The following is a 16,434-nucleotide window of genomic DNA, read 5'->3' on the forward strand; positions in this document are numbered from 1 at the left end:
TAAGTCTTTCGCTACTGGAAACATTCATAGCTTGAGGTGCGACTTAAGTATAATATTCAGAGAACTGGAAACTTGCATATTTTTCTTCATAATATCTGTCTTTAAATGAAAATGTGCAATAAAAGTACTTTCAAACAATAGATATAATCCAGAGTAACTCTTATAGTATAATGATTCAAATGTGGTGGCCCTCTGTACAGTAAAACCTCTCTTTTGCGGACACCGGTAGGACAAAACAATTTTTCCGTAAAAGAGGAATGACAGTTAATCAGGGGTTTGAAATGTATACTTTTATTATATGGGGGAAAATTATAATTTGGCTGTAAAAGAGGGGTGTCCATTAAGGGAGGTTTCACTGCATTTCATATGTCTGACCTATAATTGTCTTTCACTGACAGTGTGACATAAATTAATTGATTTGTTTTTTTTTAGCCTGAAAGCTGTGTTCAACCCGCTGTGATCACAAAAGATCTCTGTCTGATTATTTTTGGTAGAGATGCAAGAACAGCTCCAAGGTGAAAATTCACTCATTTTATGAAATTCTGACAGTTTGTAAGGTATTTGTCTGCATATGACATATTTAAAATTGTCTTCCCGTTATCTTTTATACTTGGAACATTGCTTGAACATATATATTTATTTTTTATCCTAATCTTTCCCAAATAATTTTCTGAAACTATTATTTTAAATTCTTCCGAATACAAATACAAGGCCACAACAGGCGAAATGCCCAACGAGGTGACTGACAAAAAGATGCCCATAACAAGTATGGATGTCATATATTTTAGAAATACAGCAATCCCCAATTAAAAATGTAATTATAAAAACTAAAAAATATATACATGATAAAATATTGTACAATATGCCCATAAAAAATATTTATGGTTATCTGTTCTAAGTATGGATAGCGTCTTGATTTACCCCAACCTGCTTATCGTATTTCTTTTTAAACATGTCAATTGTGTTAGAATTTACTACCTCCGGGGGTAAGCTATTCCATTTACTAACAACCCTGTTAGAGAAAAATTCCCTGCAACACCACAACCTAGAAATATGCCTTACCAATTGCTACTGGTGTCTCCTTGTCAAAGCAGTCTATTGACAGTGTATTAAAACCAGGTTTTTTTTTCCTAGGAGCAGGTTTTTAAGCAATCAGCATTTTCACACTGCACACAGCACAGAAATTCTACTCCTAGGAAAACCCAGCTTAATAAGTCATGGTCCATCCCATTGAAAATTTTAAACACTTCAATCATATCCCTCCAACACCTGCGTTTATCCAATGTCCAATATCTCAGTAAGCTTTGTCACAAATTTCTGTTCTCAGAACATGCCAGAGTAATTTGCAAAAAGTGTTTTTATTCAAAATTTGGTGACATTGAAGCTGATATAGAGCAATTTGATGTTAGTTTTTTTTTTTTAGAAATTTCACTTTTACATTTCTGGATTTCTTTAATTTGTGAACAAATACAGATTTGTTCTTGAGATAACAAGCATGCTTATGCACGCTACTAATGTGTGTTATAAGGAATTGAAAAGTGTGTCTCTGGTGTATTGGTTAGCGTACTTGTCCGGTATGCAAGAGGACTTGGGTTCAATTCCTGGAGGAAGCAAATCACTTTTCTTTCCAAATATTAGTTTCGGCATTAACATCCAGAAAATTAAATTTCTCAGTATGTTTATGCATTGTTTTCATTCATTTTTCGATCAAAAACGGAAAGTTTTAACATATAAGAACTTATATTTACCTGATAGGTTCATTGCACCTATTCCAGGGGTTGATAAATGGAAAATAAATTTAGGTGTCAGCGAAACTATTTAGGAGCTAAGAATGGATTTTTCTAAAAAAAACGGTCCAGAATATTTTTTTTTTACTGTACTGAGACTTGCAACCATTTCTCACTGTTGGACGACACAGTGCCATGAAATTTAAAGAAAAAAATAGCACGATATCCCAGGTCAATATGATACTTGCCTAAAGTACCAAAGGATGTTCAGAGGTGTCACGAGTTTGATATCCGATTCACCATTGTCAGATACTTTCTTGACACAGGGGTACAACAAAAACGGCAACGTCACCACAAAAATATTGCTACCACAAGGGGGTCCCACACCAAGGGGTTAGCACACTAACCTCTTGGTGAGTATAAAAAAAACTACCATTCGGAATCGGTAATAAATTGTAGGTCCCGGTCTAATTAGCCCTCATTTGCAGAAAATGACTGTGATGCAGCAAAAATGATCAAATGAGAAATTAAAAAAAAATGTCATCCCTTTGTGACTCCAATTAAATGTAGTATTTGTATGTAAACAATTTTAGTCCCCAATTCTGATTTTCTAGTCGCCATGGAAACCTGGGGCCTAAGATTTGTCAAGCCCTGACCTATTTTACATAGTAACTTTCCAATTGCACCATCTCAAGGGTTCAGAGTGAAAAACTGTAGTTCTTCTATCAGAATTCTTGTCGCATAACTGTTATGCTCATACTGTTATGTCTTTCACCATTGAATGGGATGTGTTTTGACTGAAAGATTAATATCATAATGAATTTGTAAATTGTGTTTTTCAAACCTATTTTGAAGGCTGTCACCTAATGCAAGGTCTTTGAAGCACTTAATCACTGGTGCCTATAAGAATTCTGAAGGAAATCATGTCAGTGGTGTCTACGAAGTTATCATGAAGAGAGCAGCTGATTCGGGTAGTCCAGGTAACTTATGTTTTTAGTTTTTTTTCTGCCTTGGTCAGCATTTATAGTGTTTTTTTTTTTAATATCTAAATTTATCTTCTGTCTTCAAAATTTTATCAGGTGCTAAAGTGATCCATCTTCAGTATTTTCTTGGCCTATCATGTTAGAAAAAAAAATGTTTTGGAGGCTTGTAATATACTTACAATTGATATCGTTTCATTTCCAATACATTGTTTGACTATTTTTTTTCCAGGTGTTCAGCGAAGGCAGAGACGAGTATTAGATACATCTTCAACTTACGTACGTGGGGAGGAAAATCTCCATGGTTGGAGGCCACGTGGTGATTCATTGATTTTTGATCACCAATGGGAGCTGGAGAAGATGACTCGTTTAGAAGAAGTAATTATTTTTAATGCACAATTTCATAGCGAACATGATTGTCTAATAATTTTTTTATTATTGCATTCATAACAGTTAATCACGTAAATTTTACCATCCTTAATTGACTCTGCATGTTACGTGTGAAGATAAAAACATATTTAGTATAAATATAACTCAATATTTTTGCTACTTCTAATTTATATATTATTGAGAAAAAAAATTATAATCATTGATTTCTAGGTCGAAAAAGTGAGGCATCTTCTGCTTCTGAGGGAGAAGCTGGGAATCGACCAGGGTCTCTGCTGTCACCAAGAAATCAGCAAGATGGAGAAAGATGCATGTAACCTTGTGGCCAAAGCTTCAAGTGAAGGTGGTGGTCTTCCAACTTCTCTCTCAGCTCCTCTACTAATATCACCTGTTTCGCCTACAGTCGGGAATCGCATGATCATTGACGAATCTGTATACGAGCCTTGGGAAATGACAGACAGGGAACAAGAATTATCTCTCAAGACTGTCGCGCTGATAAATAGTCATATTCCATCAAAGCCACCGCCAACGCCTTGCAACAAAGTGATTAATTTTATTTTTTTCAGATTTCTGTGTTTGCACATTCATGTGTAGTCGAACCTTTCTGAGCGGAAACCTTAGGGAAAATGAAAGCACAATATGAATATCTATCTATTCATCTATTCAAGCAGCGTTTTTACATAATCACTCACACAAAAAACACAGTGAAATTTATTCATCATATACTCGATTACAAAATTGTGAATACACATGAGTTTCTATTGCAAATATGCTTCCAAAATGTGTCATGCATATTAATTTGATCGAAAGTGTATAAAGATGTATGACATGTTCATTGATGGGCATGATAGAGATAGAGGAAACATGTTTTCCTCAGAAGAAAGACTGATTATTGGTGGGGAGGCATGATGAAAAAATTCAAAATTTTATATGTATAAAAAAAAGGGAGGAAACTTGGCCTTTTTGTACAGCCACTTAGCTGGGTGAATGGTATGAACATTGTTGTACTTTTGATGAAAAAAATCAGCATTCTGACAGCATTACCAACACAGAACTAAGAGCTTTTATGCACACATTGATGAAAGGACCAACGAAGAATTAATTCATTTCTAGTTCTATGTTATCTCCCTGCGCATGATCTTCTGATTATACGTGGATATACGGTATATATATATATTATACTAGCTATAATACCCGGTGCTGCCCAGGTTTTCTTCAATGGGGCTTTTTGGATCACGTGATATCTCCCTCTTTCTTTGAGGGACATGCAAACCCTGAAGGGGTGCTAAGTATTTCGATTCCTCCCCCCCCCCCTGAACTTCAAGTTATCTATTTCTGCCTGTTTCTGTGTTTCCAAAACTGCTTAATTAAAGCTGTGGATTTTTTTCAATGTACTTTTTACGGGCCCATAATTAATTTTAAAACAACCAAAACTATATGAATTTATGCAGTTGAATATTAAAAGATAATACGGGGACATGAATTTTCATGCTTGAGAAGATATAAATAAAAAGTTGAAATCAATGTTATTGCCTGGATATCCAACTCTAAAGAGAAGGTCCTGATGATTACTTTATATTTAACCTCCTGGGCTTTGTATGCCTAAGCGAACTCAATATATTTCAAATATCGAGAATTCAATACAATTTTTAAAATTATTGATGTGGCGGTAACCACACTAAATTTCCGTATTTCTATAGTAAAATCGGCAATTTTAACACTGATTGCTATGGGGATCATCCTTTGCCTTACCCTCAAAGTGATGCTGATAATGGTGTCTATTCAAAAAGCTCTCATTACTGAGAGGATTGAAAAAAAGTGGCAAACCATTATAAAGGCACAAACTATTGTACATACATTTGCAACATTAAAGAAGTGACAAACCATTGTAAAGGATATACATGTCTGAAACGCATTGCTAGGAAACCACGGTAACCAAAGTAAACGTTCCGAAAGTGATTGTTGAGGCCCAAAAACCATCATTGCCCGACAGTTTTTTGCCCGTTTGGGGCATTTGCCCTGCTCTGATGAAATTTTAAAGTAGCCTATCGTTCAAGTCGGGTTCCATTTGGTATATATGCAAAACTTGGCGACTATCGATCCAAAATTGCAGATTTGTATAGAGAACATACACACACACACACACAGACAGACAGAAAATCAATTTTATATATATAGATAAACACAGACCTTGACACAGGTAACCTTTCTGCATGTGCAGATTTGTATGCCTTGAATAACATAATTGAAAGGGTTTAAAAAACTGAGCATTAGTTTGATGCTGTTCTCTTTTGATGTAACTTTGTAATTAATATGAATTCATTAATCTCGTATAATTACAATAATTGAAAATTATTGTGGTTGTATGGAATCTAATGTATTAGTGACAAAAAATTTAGATTTTTTTTTTTTTAAATTTTATTTCTCTTTATGGGCAGAAAATCAAAAATCCTCACTTTAAAATCAGGATAAAAGTTTTGGAAAGTAATAAAAAATTAAATTTACATCAAGAGCAATTTAAAAAAATATACTATGATGCTCATTCAAAATCTTTTAATTTCCATAAATGCTTGTTCATTAAAAAAGATACGTGGGAAAATTACTTGAATAAAAATGTAACAGAAACAGTGTTGTGTTCAAACAGTTCAGTCAAAAATTGGTTAATTCAGTATTCTTCAATCACTGTTTGCAGACTGGTGCTGGTCCTTCAGAACTTCCTACCGGTCCATGAAAGATTTCACCCAATTCATAAAGCCGCTAAATAATTTTAAAATTAGTAAATGTTTTACCATCTCTGTATTGGTTTTTATTTCTGTCTCAGACCATCAGCAGGTCTGCGAATTATTTTTCCCATTTATTTATTTTTTGCTTCCTGTAAATTATTTCCAATTATTTTTGCTGGTCTGCAAATTATTTTTCACATATACGGTTTTTGCCATCTGCAAATTATTTATCCTATTTACAGTATTTATAATTTGCCAGTCCTCAAATTATTTATGGTATTTATTGTTTGTTGTTCACAAATTATTTATCATATTTACGGTCGCTTATTAATCATTTGCTTGTCCTCAAATTATTTCTCCCATTCATTAATTTTTTTTGCTGGTTCCTGAATTATTTCTACCATTCATTAATTTCTGGCTGGTCCGCAAATTAACTCTCAATTTTTCAACCATTTTCACCTATCCACAGTTTTAAAAAAGTTGAAGAATGCTGGGCTAACTGGTATGTATCCTCTTATTCTTCAACCACTTACAGAAGTCTGAATGGGTTTTTCTTTTTTTTTCTGTCTTGCATTGGTTTATTATGAATACGTTTTTAACCCTATACACAGCAGAAGGACATTACATTTTTAATGTGTCCAAAATCAATGATTGAACATGTATACCTGTATTTTATTTGAAATGCTGTCTATCTTTATTGTGAAAATAATATAAAAAAATTAGTTAACATTATTAATTTTTAATAATTTTTTTCAATTCTGCAGTTGCTACCTCAGATTTTCAACTTGAATTTTCTCATTTTTCATGCTGTATAAAGGGTTAAACAAAAAATATTGGATAAATCAGTCTGTTTGTGAAAGTTGTAAAGTGAAATATTTATTTTAGGACGAGCTTGCTACCCCTTCAGATGATGTTGATGTGATATCTAGGTCTTCAAGTGTTCACTCTAGTATAGCATCTTCATCCTCACAAGAGTAAGGTTTTTGTTCTATTTTTAATTTTACATTATGTGAGAGAGAAGTTAGCGTGTATCTGTTTATGAGTAATAAGTAAAGAATTGTCTGAATAATGCATCTGCAGTTGACACTGATTTTTACAAAACTTGAGTGGAATTGAAAAAACTAGATAGAGCGGGTCCTACTAGATGAAGTCCCTCCTACAATAGGGACCCCAATTATTTTTTACTTTGCAACTCAGAATTTTCTGTGACAGGCAACGCTTTCCAGTGTAGTGAGCATATATCAGGTAAGTGACAGAGTCTGGTCATGCTCTGTCCATTATGTTCTGTTCTGTCAGTGTGTGAGAGGATAACATTCATGTCTAGAATTGACCAATAATAGCCCTCTAGCCCAAGCATCTTCAACCTGTTGCTTGTGAGCATCATAGTGCTCCCTGAGTTCTCGATGCTTGTGTCTAATTTCGTGCTTGAGAGCAGTTGATCAGTTTTCCAGTTAAACACTTTGTACAAATTGAAATCACCTTGATTTCATGCTTTCATATGCCAAACTTGCTGTAAGAGTGCTCTTCTTTTGAGGGTGGGTATACGCAGTGCTCACGATTAGAAAATGGTTGAAAACCTCTGTCCTAGTCTATTCCACAAACAACTAGCTCCACAGAACAGTTTAATTATGGAGACACACAATATATGGTTATTCATTCAAGTGTTGCACTTGGCACACTGCTTTCATGCCATTAGACAACTGAACTAAAGACTCACCCCAGCAGTTCAAATTTACCTCTCACAGTGGGATGCAAACAGTCCTCTGGTAAAAGCTATATCAAAGTCCACTGAGATTGTTCTAGCAATATATAATAATATTTACTATTGAGAGTTTCTTGAAATAGGGGGGGGGGGCATTATTGGTTCAAGTTAATTTCAGTTCACCATATTTTCCCAACACTAGTCGTTATCATAAAATCTTCATTACGCTGTTCAAAATTATGAACCATTTTATTGCACACCGGTTCCTAACAAATTAAGTGAACAAAATAAGTCATATTGAGCGGTGTATTATTACAATAATACATTGTAAATTAATTAATTAATTTTTCCTGACATTTAATTTGGGGAAGAAAGTATTGATGTGCTTGTCAATGTACCTACCATATATTTTATAATTTTTTGTTACTATTCTGTCCTAACACAAGCCGAATAATAAATCCCCCTCCCCCACATTTTTTTTTCACTAGGGCATTTCCACAGGACAAAGTAAACCTAGTGGCTGAAGAAGTTTTGAACAACAACAAGAACCAGCAATTCATGCCGGCTCCGCTCAGTTCAAGACCGACCTCAATCCCGATGTCGAACCGTAACTCTGGTCGTTTCCTGTACGTAGCAGAAGTGGAAGAGATAAGGGTTAGCCCGGTAGTATCGAGGAAAGGCTACTTGAACTGTCTGGACGATAAAACAAAAGGATGGGTCAAGTGCTGGGTGGTAAGTGTCATTTCTTATGTTTGTTATAAAAGGTTTAGGCGGACCAGTGCAATGCATATTTATTTTTATTTTTGTTTCCTCCTTACAGGTTGTTCGTAGGCCATATGTGTTCATATACAAAGACGAGAAAGACCCGGTGGAGAGAGGTTTTATAAACTTGGCTACTGCACAGGTCGAATACAGCGAGGATCAAGAAGCCATGCTGAGGGTAAGATTCTAATTTATTTTATTTCTATTCAAAGATTTTGATACTGTTTCAACCACAGTCATCTGACCAATTAATTTCTCCACTGTGTGCTACCCACGGTGCCCCTTTTTATGAAGATGCGCTTGCTTTTTTTCCTTTTCTGGAAGTTTGAAGCTTTAAATTATTATTTTTAAACATTTTAAAATTTAAATGTAATGCACAAAGGCAAACTGAGGACAACTTGTTGAACTACAATGTCACAAACTAGAATAGTGCATTTTTTTGTGCGGTAGAAAGTGTCAAATAGCTCACGTGATGCACTGTTAGGGAAAGGGTCCTTTTCAAAAAATATAAACATCAGGGAACGTGTTGAGATGTAATGATACCCCAAAAGTAAGTGGGGGGGGGGGGGTTAGGTACATAATATGTACTGTGACTGTAAGAAATACTGCTGACGGATTTACCTGGATCCATAGCAGGTGAACCTTTGCTAAAAGATTTTTGAATATGTAAAACAGATGCATCTTTGCAAGGGAATCTGAAATTGAAAGAAAGAAGTGCTTGGGGATGCAACCTTGCAAAGCATGGGTGAGGATAATAGTATTAGTAATCCCAGACCATGAAATATCATTGTCCAATGCCATCTAGTACCAAGGTAATAAAGTAGAAGGATGTCTGTTCAGATGACAGCAGCTGTATTACGAATTATTCCATCATATCCATGTGAGAAAGATTGAAAATTGGCGTGATGTTGTATGCCATCGTATGCACCCACCATTACGTATGGCCATGGCATATGCCACCATAGTCAGATGACTTGTAAAAACATGATAGATTACTTTCAAATTGTGAATCAGATCTTGCCACAAATCCCAACTTGCCATAGCAACAAAATATTGATATTGGTGCCTAAAAGTTTCTATGTTTGTGGTTAGTGTCTTGTAGGCTCAAAGCAACACAATACTTTTGAAATTCATGTCAGTGTAATAATATAAAGGAGTTGCTAAGTTTGGAAAATTTGGGAAGAAAAGCCATTATTTTGATTTTTTTTTCTAAAAAAATTATGCATGGCTCCAAAGAAATTTGGGGGTTTGCTCCTAAATATATATTTTTTAATTTGCCAAGCTTTGTTTTAAATAGTAACATATAATGAAAAAAAAATTAGCTCACTGTATGTACTTATCGTATTTTATAATAAATAAATCACATATTTTTATACATTATCATTTTATACAATAGTGTGGACTTTCATGTGAAGTAGCGATAGTTGATAATATAGCAAGTTAAATTACATGTGAAGTCTTTGCAGGTTCCGAATACTTTCTCAGTGGTCACAAAGCACAGAGGATTCCTCTTGCAGACACTGGGAGATAAAGAAGTCTATGAGTGGCTTTATGCAATTAATCCTTTGCTTGCTGGACAGATTAGGTGAGCAACAACATTTGAAAAACAATTTTGAAAGTTCCTTACTGAAATGTTCTTTGTTGTGTAAAGTTAATTTACATTGCTATTGAATGCACCAACTTTTTTGCTGGGATATAACCATTGAATAATTTTTTCTGCATTGTGCCTTTTGGTGGAGATTTCTGAGTGAAAAATAGATTTAAAAATAGTCCCTTCTTAGAGCCACTAATACCTTTACATGTATTAATCCTTAAAAAGATTTGTCAGATCAGCACCAAATGCAACTTGAGTGAGAAGTTGAGGTTTCAATCAGATTAGACACAAATCATTGAGCACTCTTGGATGTGCAGTGAGCACTCTCATCAACTTAGGAAAGTCTCATAAAAAAGGGCCAAGTGCCTCACAATTTCTCATGTCCCCAGTGCCTACTCACACAATGGTTTATTATAATATGTACCATTCACATGCACAATAGAATGATTTGAAATTGATAAGGAACTGGTGAGTATATTGGGATAATTACATATTGTATGTCTCCTAGGGCAAAACACAAATCATTGAGCACTCTTGGATGTGCAGAAAACGGAATACGTGAATATGGAAATCCGCGAATAACCGAAACCATGGGGTTTTTTGTTTACCTCATTTATTGAACATCAACGGACAATGCTTCGCTTCATTAAATTTTTGGATTGAAATTATTAAAAAATCAAAGACTCCAGATCAAATGATTAGGCAATACATAATTTAATTATCTATGTTATAAGTTGAGTTAACATAAACTGATCTAAAATTAGACTGAAGAATTTACTAATGATTTCTTATAAAATATATTGACTAACATTGATTTAAATTGCACAGGATCATTCCTTTTCCTTGTTCCTAAGCTCTAGATCAGTGGTTCCCAAACTGTGGGTCAGGGGCCACGTACAGTCGGCCCCCCGTATTCGCAGGGGTTACGTTCCTAGGGTGACCGTGAATACGAAAATCTGTGAACAACCGAAACCATGGGGTTTTTTGTTTATCTCACTTATTGAACATCATGAGAAGAGTAGGGTGACGCAGAGGTAGAAGGGGAATATAAAAGATGGTGCAGCGCTTGTTGCGGATGCTTTCTGAAAGAACATTGTGATTTCTGTTTGATGTTTCTTCTTCTTCATATCATCAAGCATGTTGACAAGGCTTTGTCTACTAACTTTTCTACATATGAAGAACGTACCTGCAACGTATGTCTCTATCTGCCAATGAACAAAACAGTTTCGAACAACTATTTATTTTCTATTATTACAAATTAAAACACATTAGTTAATACATCAATTCAAGGGCAAACCCTTCACTAGTAGAAAAATTGCAAAATATACTTATGGTGAAGCGACTAGGGCGGAAGTGACACTCAGCTATGGTCTTCAAGAAATGATGCTCGACCACAGATGTCAGTAGAGTCACACATAGAGCTCGACGACGAACCCAAGACGTCAACGAGGCGGCGAAATCGGATCACGGACGTCAACAGAACCACACTTGTCTTCACCGATCAAGCAGTAGAAGTCAGATGACGGATATCGTGATGAACCCAGGGGGTTGACGAAGAGCCGTCATTAGATCGCAGACATCGGCCGTGCTACACGTGGATTTCGGTGTTCAAGCGGTGGAGTCCAATGGTGGACGTCATGACGAAGGGGGTAACATCAGATTGCAGCGTCATACGAGGGAACTATCAGATCACTGCTATTGACCATGCCAGCCAATGCCAGATCGCAGTCTGCAAGATCTACGAAGACATTAAGATCGAGAGCGGACACCAGACATCCCTGAACGGCATTCTTGGAGAGCAACTGATGGGAATTTGCTTGACGGGAACATCGGACCAGCCGAGTTGTTTGGATTATTTGCGAATTTAGCGCTACATGAGACCGATTTGAAGCATGGACGTGATTATATATAGCTCTCAAATCACTAAGCATGCAAATAAGGAGTAACGCACATGCGCCCCCATCAACATCGGCGTTCCAAGTGGCAAGTTCAGAAACTAGTTTCTTTCCTTCCTAAAACAGTGTTCGTGACACGTCGGCACCGAAAACGTCCGTAAGTAACAAAAGTTTGTTTAGTCGAGAGAAAATAATTATGAACATAAAGTATATGATAGACATAACACAAACTCAATAATAAAACATAACACATGCACTACGATTACATAAGGGGTAAAGGTCAGGTGAGCGCCAACAAGGCCATGTTACATACCATAGAGGGATCTATGTCATGAAAATAATCTATTGCTGATTTAAACTTGCGAATCCCCTCCGCTATATTACTCATGGTGAACTTGTCTTCTACTTAAGAGCTGCCACGGCTCTAGTTATGACAGTAATGACATTAGTGATAGTGTAATTCTTCCGTACTTTCAAGGCATTTTATGCATTTGCATCTTCTCTTGCGTGGCGTGTATAGTGAGCCTTGAATGTTGGCTTTACTCTCTGATCAAGGGGCTGAATAATAGATGTTGATTAGGAGGCATGTAAAGGACTTCCCCACCATCAGCTTTGAACACATTGACATCTTGTTGTCCAGGAGCATTATCCAGTATCAAAAGAACTTGAATGACATGTCTTCACTCTCAAGGTACCTCCTGACTTCTGGAACGAAACACTGTTTAAACCAATCCAGGAAAAGTGCTTTCATAGGCTAAGCCCTTTTATTGTTCATCCAAAATACTGGGAGCTTTGACATCATTTCTTTTCAATGCTCGCGTATTCGCAGATTTGAAAATTACGGTAGGCTTTATCATGTACCCATGCGCATTTGCACAAAACGACATTGTAAGTCTATCTTGAAGTCATAGTAAGTCTCTCTTAAAACGAGGCGCTCGCTTTTCTTCTTGATTGTTAAATGTTCTAATCAGAATGTTCTAAATCAGTAGCACTAGAAAAATGAGCTATCCTAAACCCACACAACTCAAATTTTGTAAAAAAAAATTTCCAATGAAGGAAAAAACAGCGAATGCGGGGGGCCGACTGTAAATGAGCTTGGGGGGGGGGGCACAAAAAAAATTTCAAAATTTAAATGTCTAAAATGAGTTTATTTTCTTCTCTTGAAGCGAAAAGAACATACTGTATGTCAAATCTAAAATGCACCTTAACTCTTAGCGGAGCTACTTATTATCCATGTACACTCAATAGTCAAAAGTAAAGCACACAATTATTAAATTAGCAACTACAGGGTGTCTAAGAAAACGAAACTCCCCCCCAATTGAAATTGAAAATTATAAATATGGTAAATTTAAAAAAAAAATAATTTAACATTCTTTTTTTATGTTTGCAGAACAGCCCTGTAAAATTTTAATTATGAGATTGGACAAAATCATGTAGTTAGATTTTGATAGGAAGTCCTACAATCATTCGACTTCCATTGGTTGCTGCATACACACATACAAGCCTGATCACTAGCATATCTTGATCAGAATGTCGGTTCTTCAAAAATGCAGAGCTGATTATGCACATGTGAATAGTATTGGTGCAGTGCCATCTATCAATTCAATTTTAACTGAAGTTGAAGAAAAAAGGGAGGTCTCTCCTTAATATATAAAATTCTTGTCAAAAGGGCGTCGCACCTCATAAAGTTTGGGAACCACTAGCGTGGAGCATTCTCCATCTTTGGTGGATGTTTCGCTGTGTTTAGATTCATCTAAAAAAGTCTTCAAAGATGGTGTTTTAGCTTTAATCTTCAGCTGAAAGAAAATTATTTCAGCTGAAGAATTGCGGAATTTATTTTGATTTCTGCTATGACCAAAAAAAAAATCAAACTGCAAATTACTTTATGCTGAAACTCGTCGTAATGCGTTTTGAAGAGTTAAATTACTTCTGGTGACACCTTAGGTTCACCTGACACAGATGTCATGAATTGCGTTTTGAAGAGTGATACTTCCCGTTGTAATGATCTGAAAAACAATTTATGTGACCTTATCATATAAATTTACCTTACTTATCAAATGACCCACATAATTTTTTATGTAATATGTTTCTATTGACCTAATAATAATTATGTATTATTTTTTCCCCTCAACAGATCTAAATTGTCCAGGAAGCGGCAGACTCAGGCAGCTTCATAAAGCCAACTCCAAGTTGCTTTTGCAAACTTAAAAAAAAAAGTCAGAAGAGCTTGGATATATAAATTAGTGCGTTGTTTGAACACATTTGAAAAAAAAAAAGTTAGCTAGTATTAAAAATCTCCCCGAGGTGCTTTGTGTTTAGCATATATATATATATACATATACATACATATATATATAGCAAAATCAGGACGAATGAAGGTTGAACAAAACCTGTATTGCAAAAAAAAAAAACAGCCTCTCACACAGATCGAGAACAGTTTTTTTTCCCCCTTCGTCTTTTTTCTTTTATCTCTCGTTATGACTATTGTGTGTGCTTGGGCATTTTGAAAAGAAAAAAATGGTCATGAGGAAAAAAAAGAAGACATTTTTTGGGACTTCATGTGATTCGAAAACATGCTGCTACACCGCATGTCATGTTGGCACAACTCTTTACTTCCCTTCGTTGTTTTTATGTAGTGTAATGGCGGAAGTTGCTCTGATTATTGGTATATATACGTATCTATTTAATGGATAGCCTTTTTGTCATTTGTTGTCATTGACGATGGCAGCCATGTTAGGGGGCTAAGTATTCTTCCTGATTGGATGGATGCTATTCATGAGATAAATCTTTTTTTTTTCCTTCTTCATTTGTTGCGCTCAAAGAAATATGTGAAGTCACCATTATAAAAGCAAATCATGCGCATGTGAAAAACTTGCATTTCTTAGACTAACGTTTCTGCTGCTATGTTTAAAAGCAAATATCTTTTGAACGGTTCTAGCATTTCAGAGTCTGGAAATGATCTCAAAAAGCGCATTTTGAAATGATGAAATAGTATGTGTTGGAAGAAATGATGAAGGTATCAACAGGAAGCACTCTCAATCAATTTGTATAGGCTATTAAAAAAAGAATGGGAACAATTTTGTCATTCATAAACTACATTAGTTAGGTTTTTGAAACAGTTCTCATCGACGGTATGTACTTGGCCGAGCATGAGTGCCATTCTTCGAATGATGTGCTGGAACCTTTTTTTATGTGTTTCAAATCACTTTCTTTAGAACCAATGAGAGGAACCATTGCATGCCTTCAAGTTGCTAACATTGTTGCTCAACTAAGTATCATATATGTATTGCATCCACCGTGCACGTGCTTTATGGAACTTTTGCTGTCCCCAATGAAATCGAAACTGCTGGGCCAGAGTGATTTTACTGTGGCGTCAGCAATTCTGATCACAAGCCCTGTTTCTCATAAGTTCAGGCCCTGGGAAAATATGAATTTTCAGAGCCCTTATATATATGGTGTTCTTTTTTAAGCAGAGGCATATGAGGGGGCATGCCTATAATACAAAAGGCAGCCAATTTCAGGGCCCTGAAAATTTGTGGACCCTGGGTACATGCCCCATTTGCCCATGTGAGAAACAATCCCTGGTTCTGATGAGTAATGTGAAAAAGATGAGCTTCAGCAATCCTTTTGTTTTGCTCATTAATCAAACAATCAAAGCTTCTGGGCCAGCTATTTCGCTCATCATTGGCAGTACTAAAGATGTCTTCAGATAATGTCAAAAGACCAGGGTTCCAACACATCTTCCTCTCATCAATGACAAAGTATTTCAAGAGCCCCAGATTACATGGGGAATGAAAATGCTGATTTCTTTCATTCTGCAATAGGGAAAAATTACATAGGATTAAAGGAAAGGGGCATGAAACCAGAAAAATCCATGAAAGAACAGGATGTAAATCTTTCCTCTTTCTTTCACTACGAGTGAAAAAAAAGGATTGCTGAGAGAGAGAGCCGGTTCTATTCACCAAGCTACCTCCATTGAAACCCCAATCTTACACATGTAAACAGGGCTAAAATCATATCAATCTCGACCGCTAATGTTATCTGTGAAAATGGCTGTTTTTGACAGCACCTTCAATCAGTCATCTGAGTACTTTTGGCATTTATGCAAAGGATCATGGCAATAGCTGTGAGTTCTTGTCCATATTACTGATTCAAGTATCATCAAAGATTTTTCACGATTCGGAAATTCAAAGATTTTTTTCATCATGTGATAGAAGATCCATTAAAGTTTTACGACACAGGTATTACCGTTTATTTTATCTTTTGAAATGCTCTGTGATCTATTTTTTCCCTCACAAAATTGTTTTTTGTTGTTGCCGTTCAGCTATTTCAGCTGACACATACTCAAGGGCATAATAATCTGCTCATAAGTAGCAGACCTATAGTCAATTTCAGACTTCTCTGTAGTTTAATGTGTGATGTTTTCGTCACAGAGCTGGTTTGACGGTTGTACCATTGTAAATTCAACAAAATGGCTCTTGGTCACTCATAGGCGGATTCAGGGGGTGGGACTTCACTGTACATACTCTCTGTGATCCCCTCCTCCTGTTCAAAGATTTGGTTATACAATTATGCTCTTGGTGTTCCAGTCAGTGTTTACATTCACCAAGATGGAAGCTGAACTCTAGGAGATTTCATCTGTAGCCTCGAAATAAAGTTGTGAT

General features: G+C 35.9%; 1 protein-coding gene across 11 annotated transcripts in view; it reads left to right on the top strand.

The window, feature by feature from the left end:
• unc-104 (kinesin family member unc-104) overlaps positions 1-14,169 on the top strand; it is an 81,294-nt gene extending 67,125 nt beyond the window's left edge. For 6 of the 11 annotated variants that reach the window (XM_089237734.1, XM_089237737.1, XM_089237741.1 and 3 more), the window contains 9 exons: positions 433-515; positions 2,583-2,707; positions 2,940-3,085; positions 3,308-3,637; positions 6,703-6,791; positions 8,008-8,251; positions 8,340-8,459; positions 9,739-9,866; positions 13,905-14,080. In XM_089237734.1, coding sequence (XP_089093860.1) covers positions 433-515; positions 2,583-2,707; positions 2,940-3,085; positions 3,308-3,637; positions 6,703-6,791; positions 8,008-8,251; positions 8,340-8,459; positions 9,739-9,866; positions 13,905-13,947 — 1,308 coding nt within the window. In that variant the 3' untranslated portion in view covers positions 13,948-14,080. Of the gene's footprint in view, positions 1-432; positions 516-2,582; positions 2,708-2,939; positions 3,086-3,307; positions 3,638-6,702; positions 6,792-8,007; positions 8,252-8,339; positions 8,460-9,738; positions 9,867-13,904 lie in introns of all 11 variants that reach the window. The other 5 variants (XM_089237736.1, XM_089237742.1, XM_089237745.1 and 2 more) reach the window with 2 other exon arrangements.
• Positions 14,170-16,434: the final 2,265 nt, after the last annotated feature.

Source organism: Pholcus phalangioides, unplaced genomic scaffold, assembly GCF_987345545.1.
Source record: "Pholcus phalangioides strain wild (caught in Gottingen) unplaced genomic scaffold, Ppha-v1.0 ptg000010l_1, whole genome shotgun sequence".
Lineage (NCBI taxonomy): Eukaryota > Metazoa > Arthropoda > Arachnida > Araneae > Pholcidae > Pholcus > Pholcus phalangioides.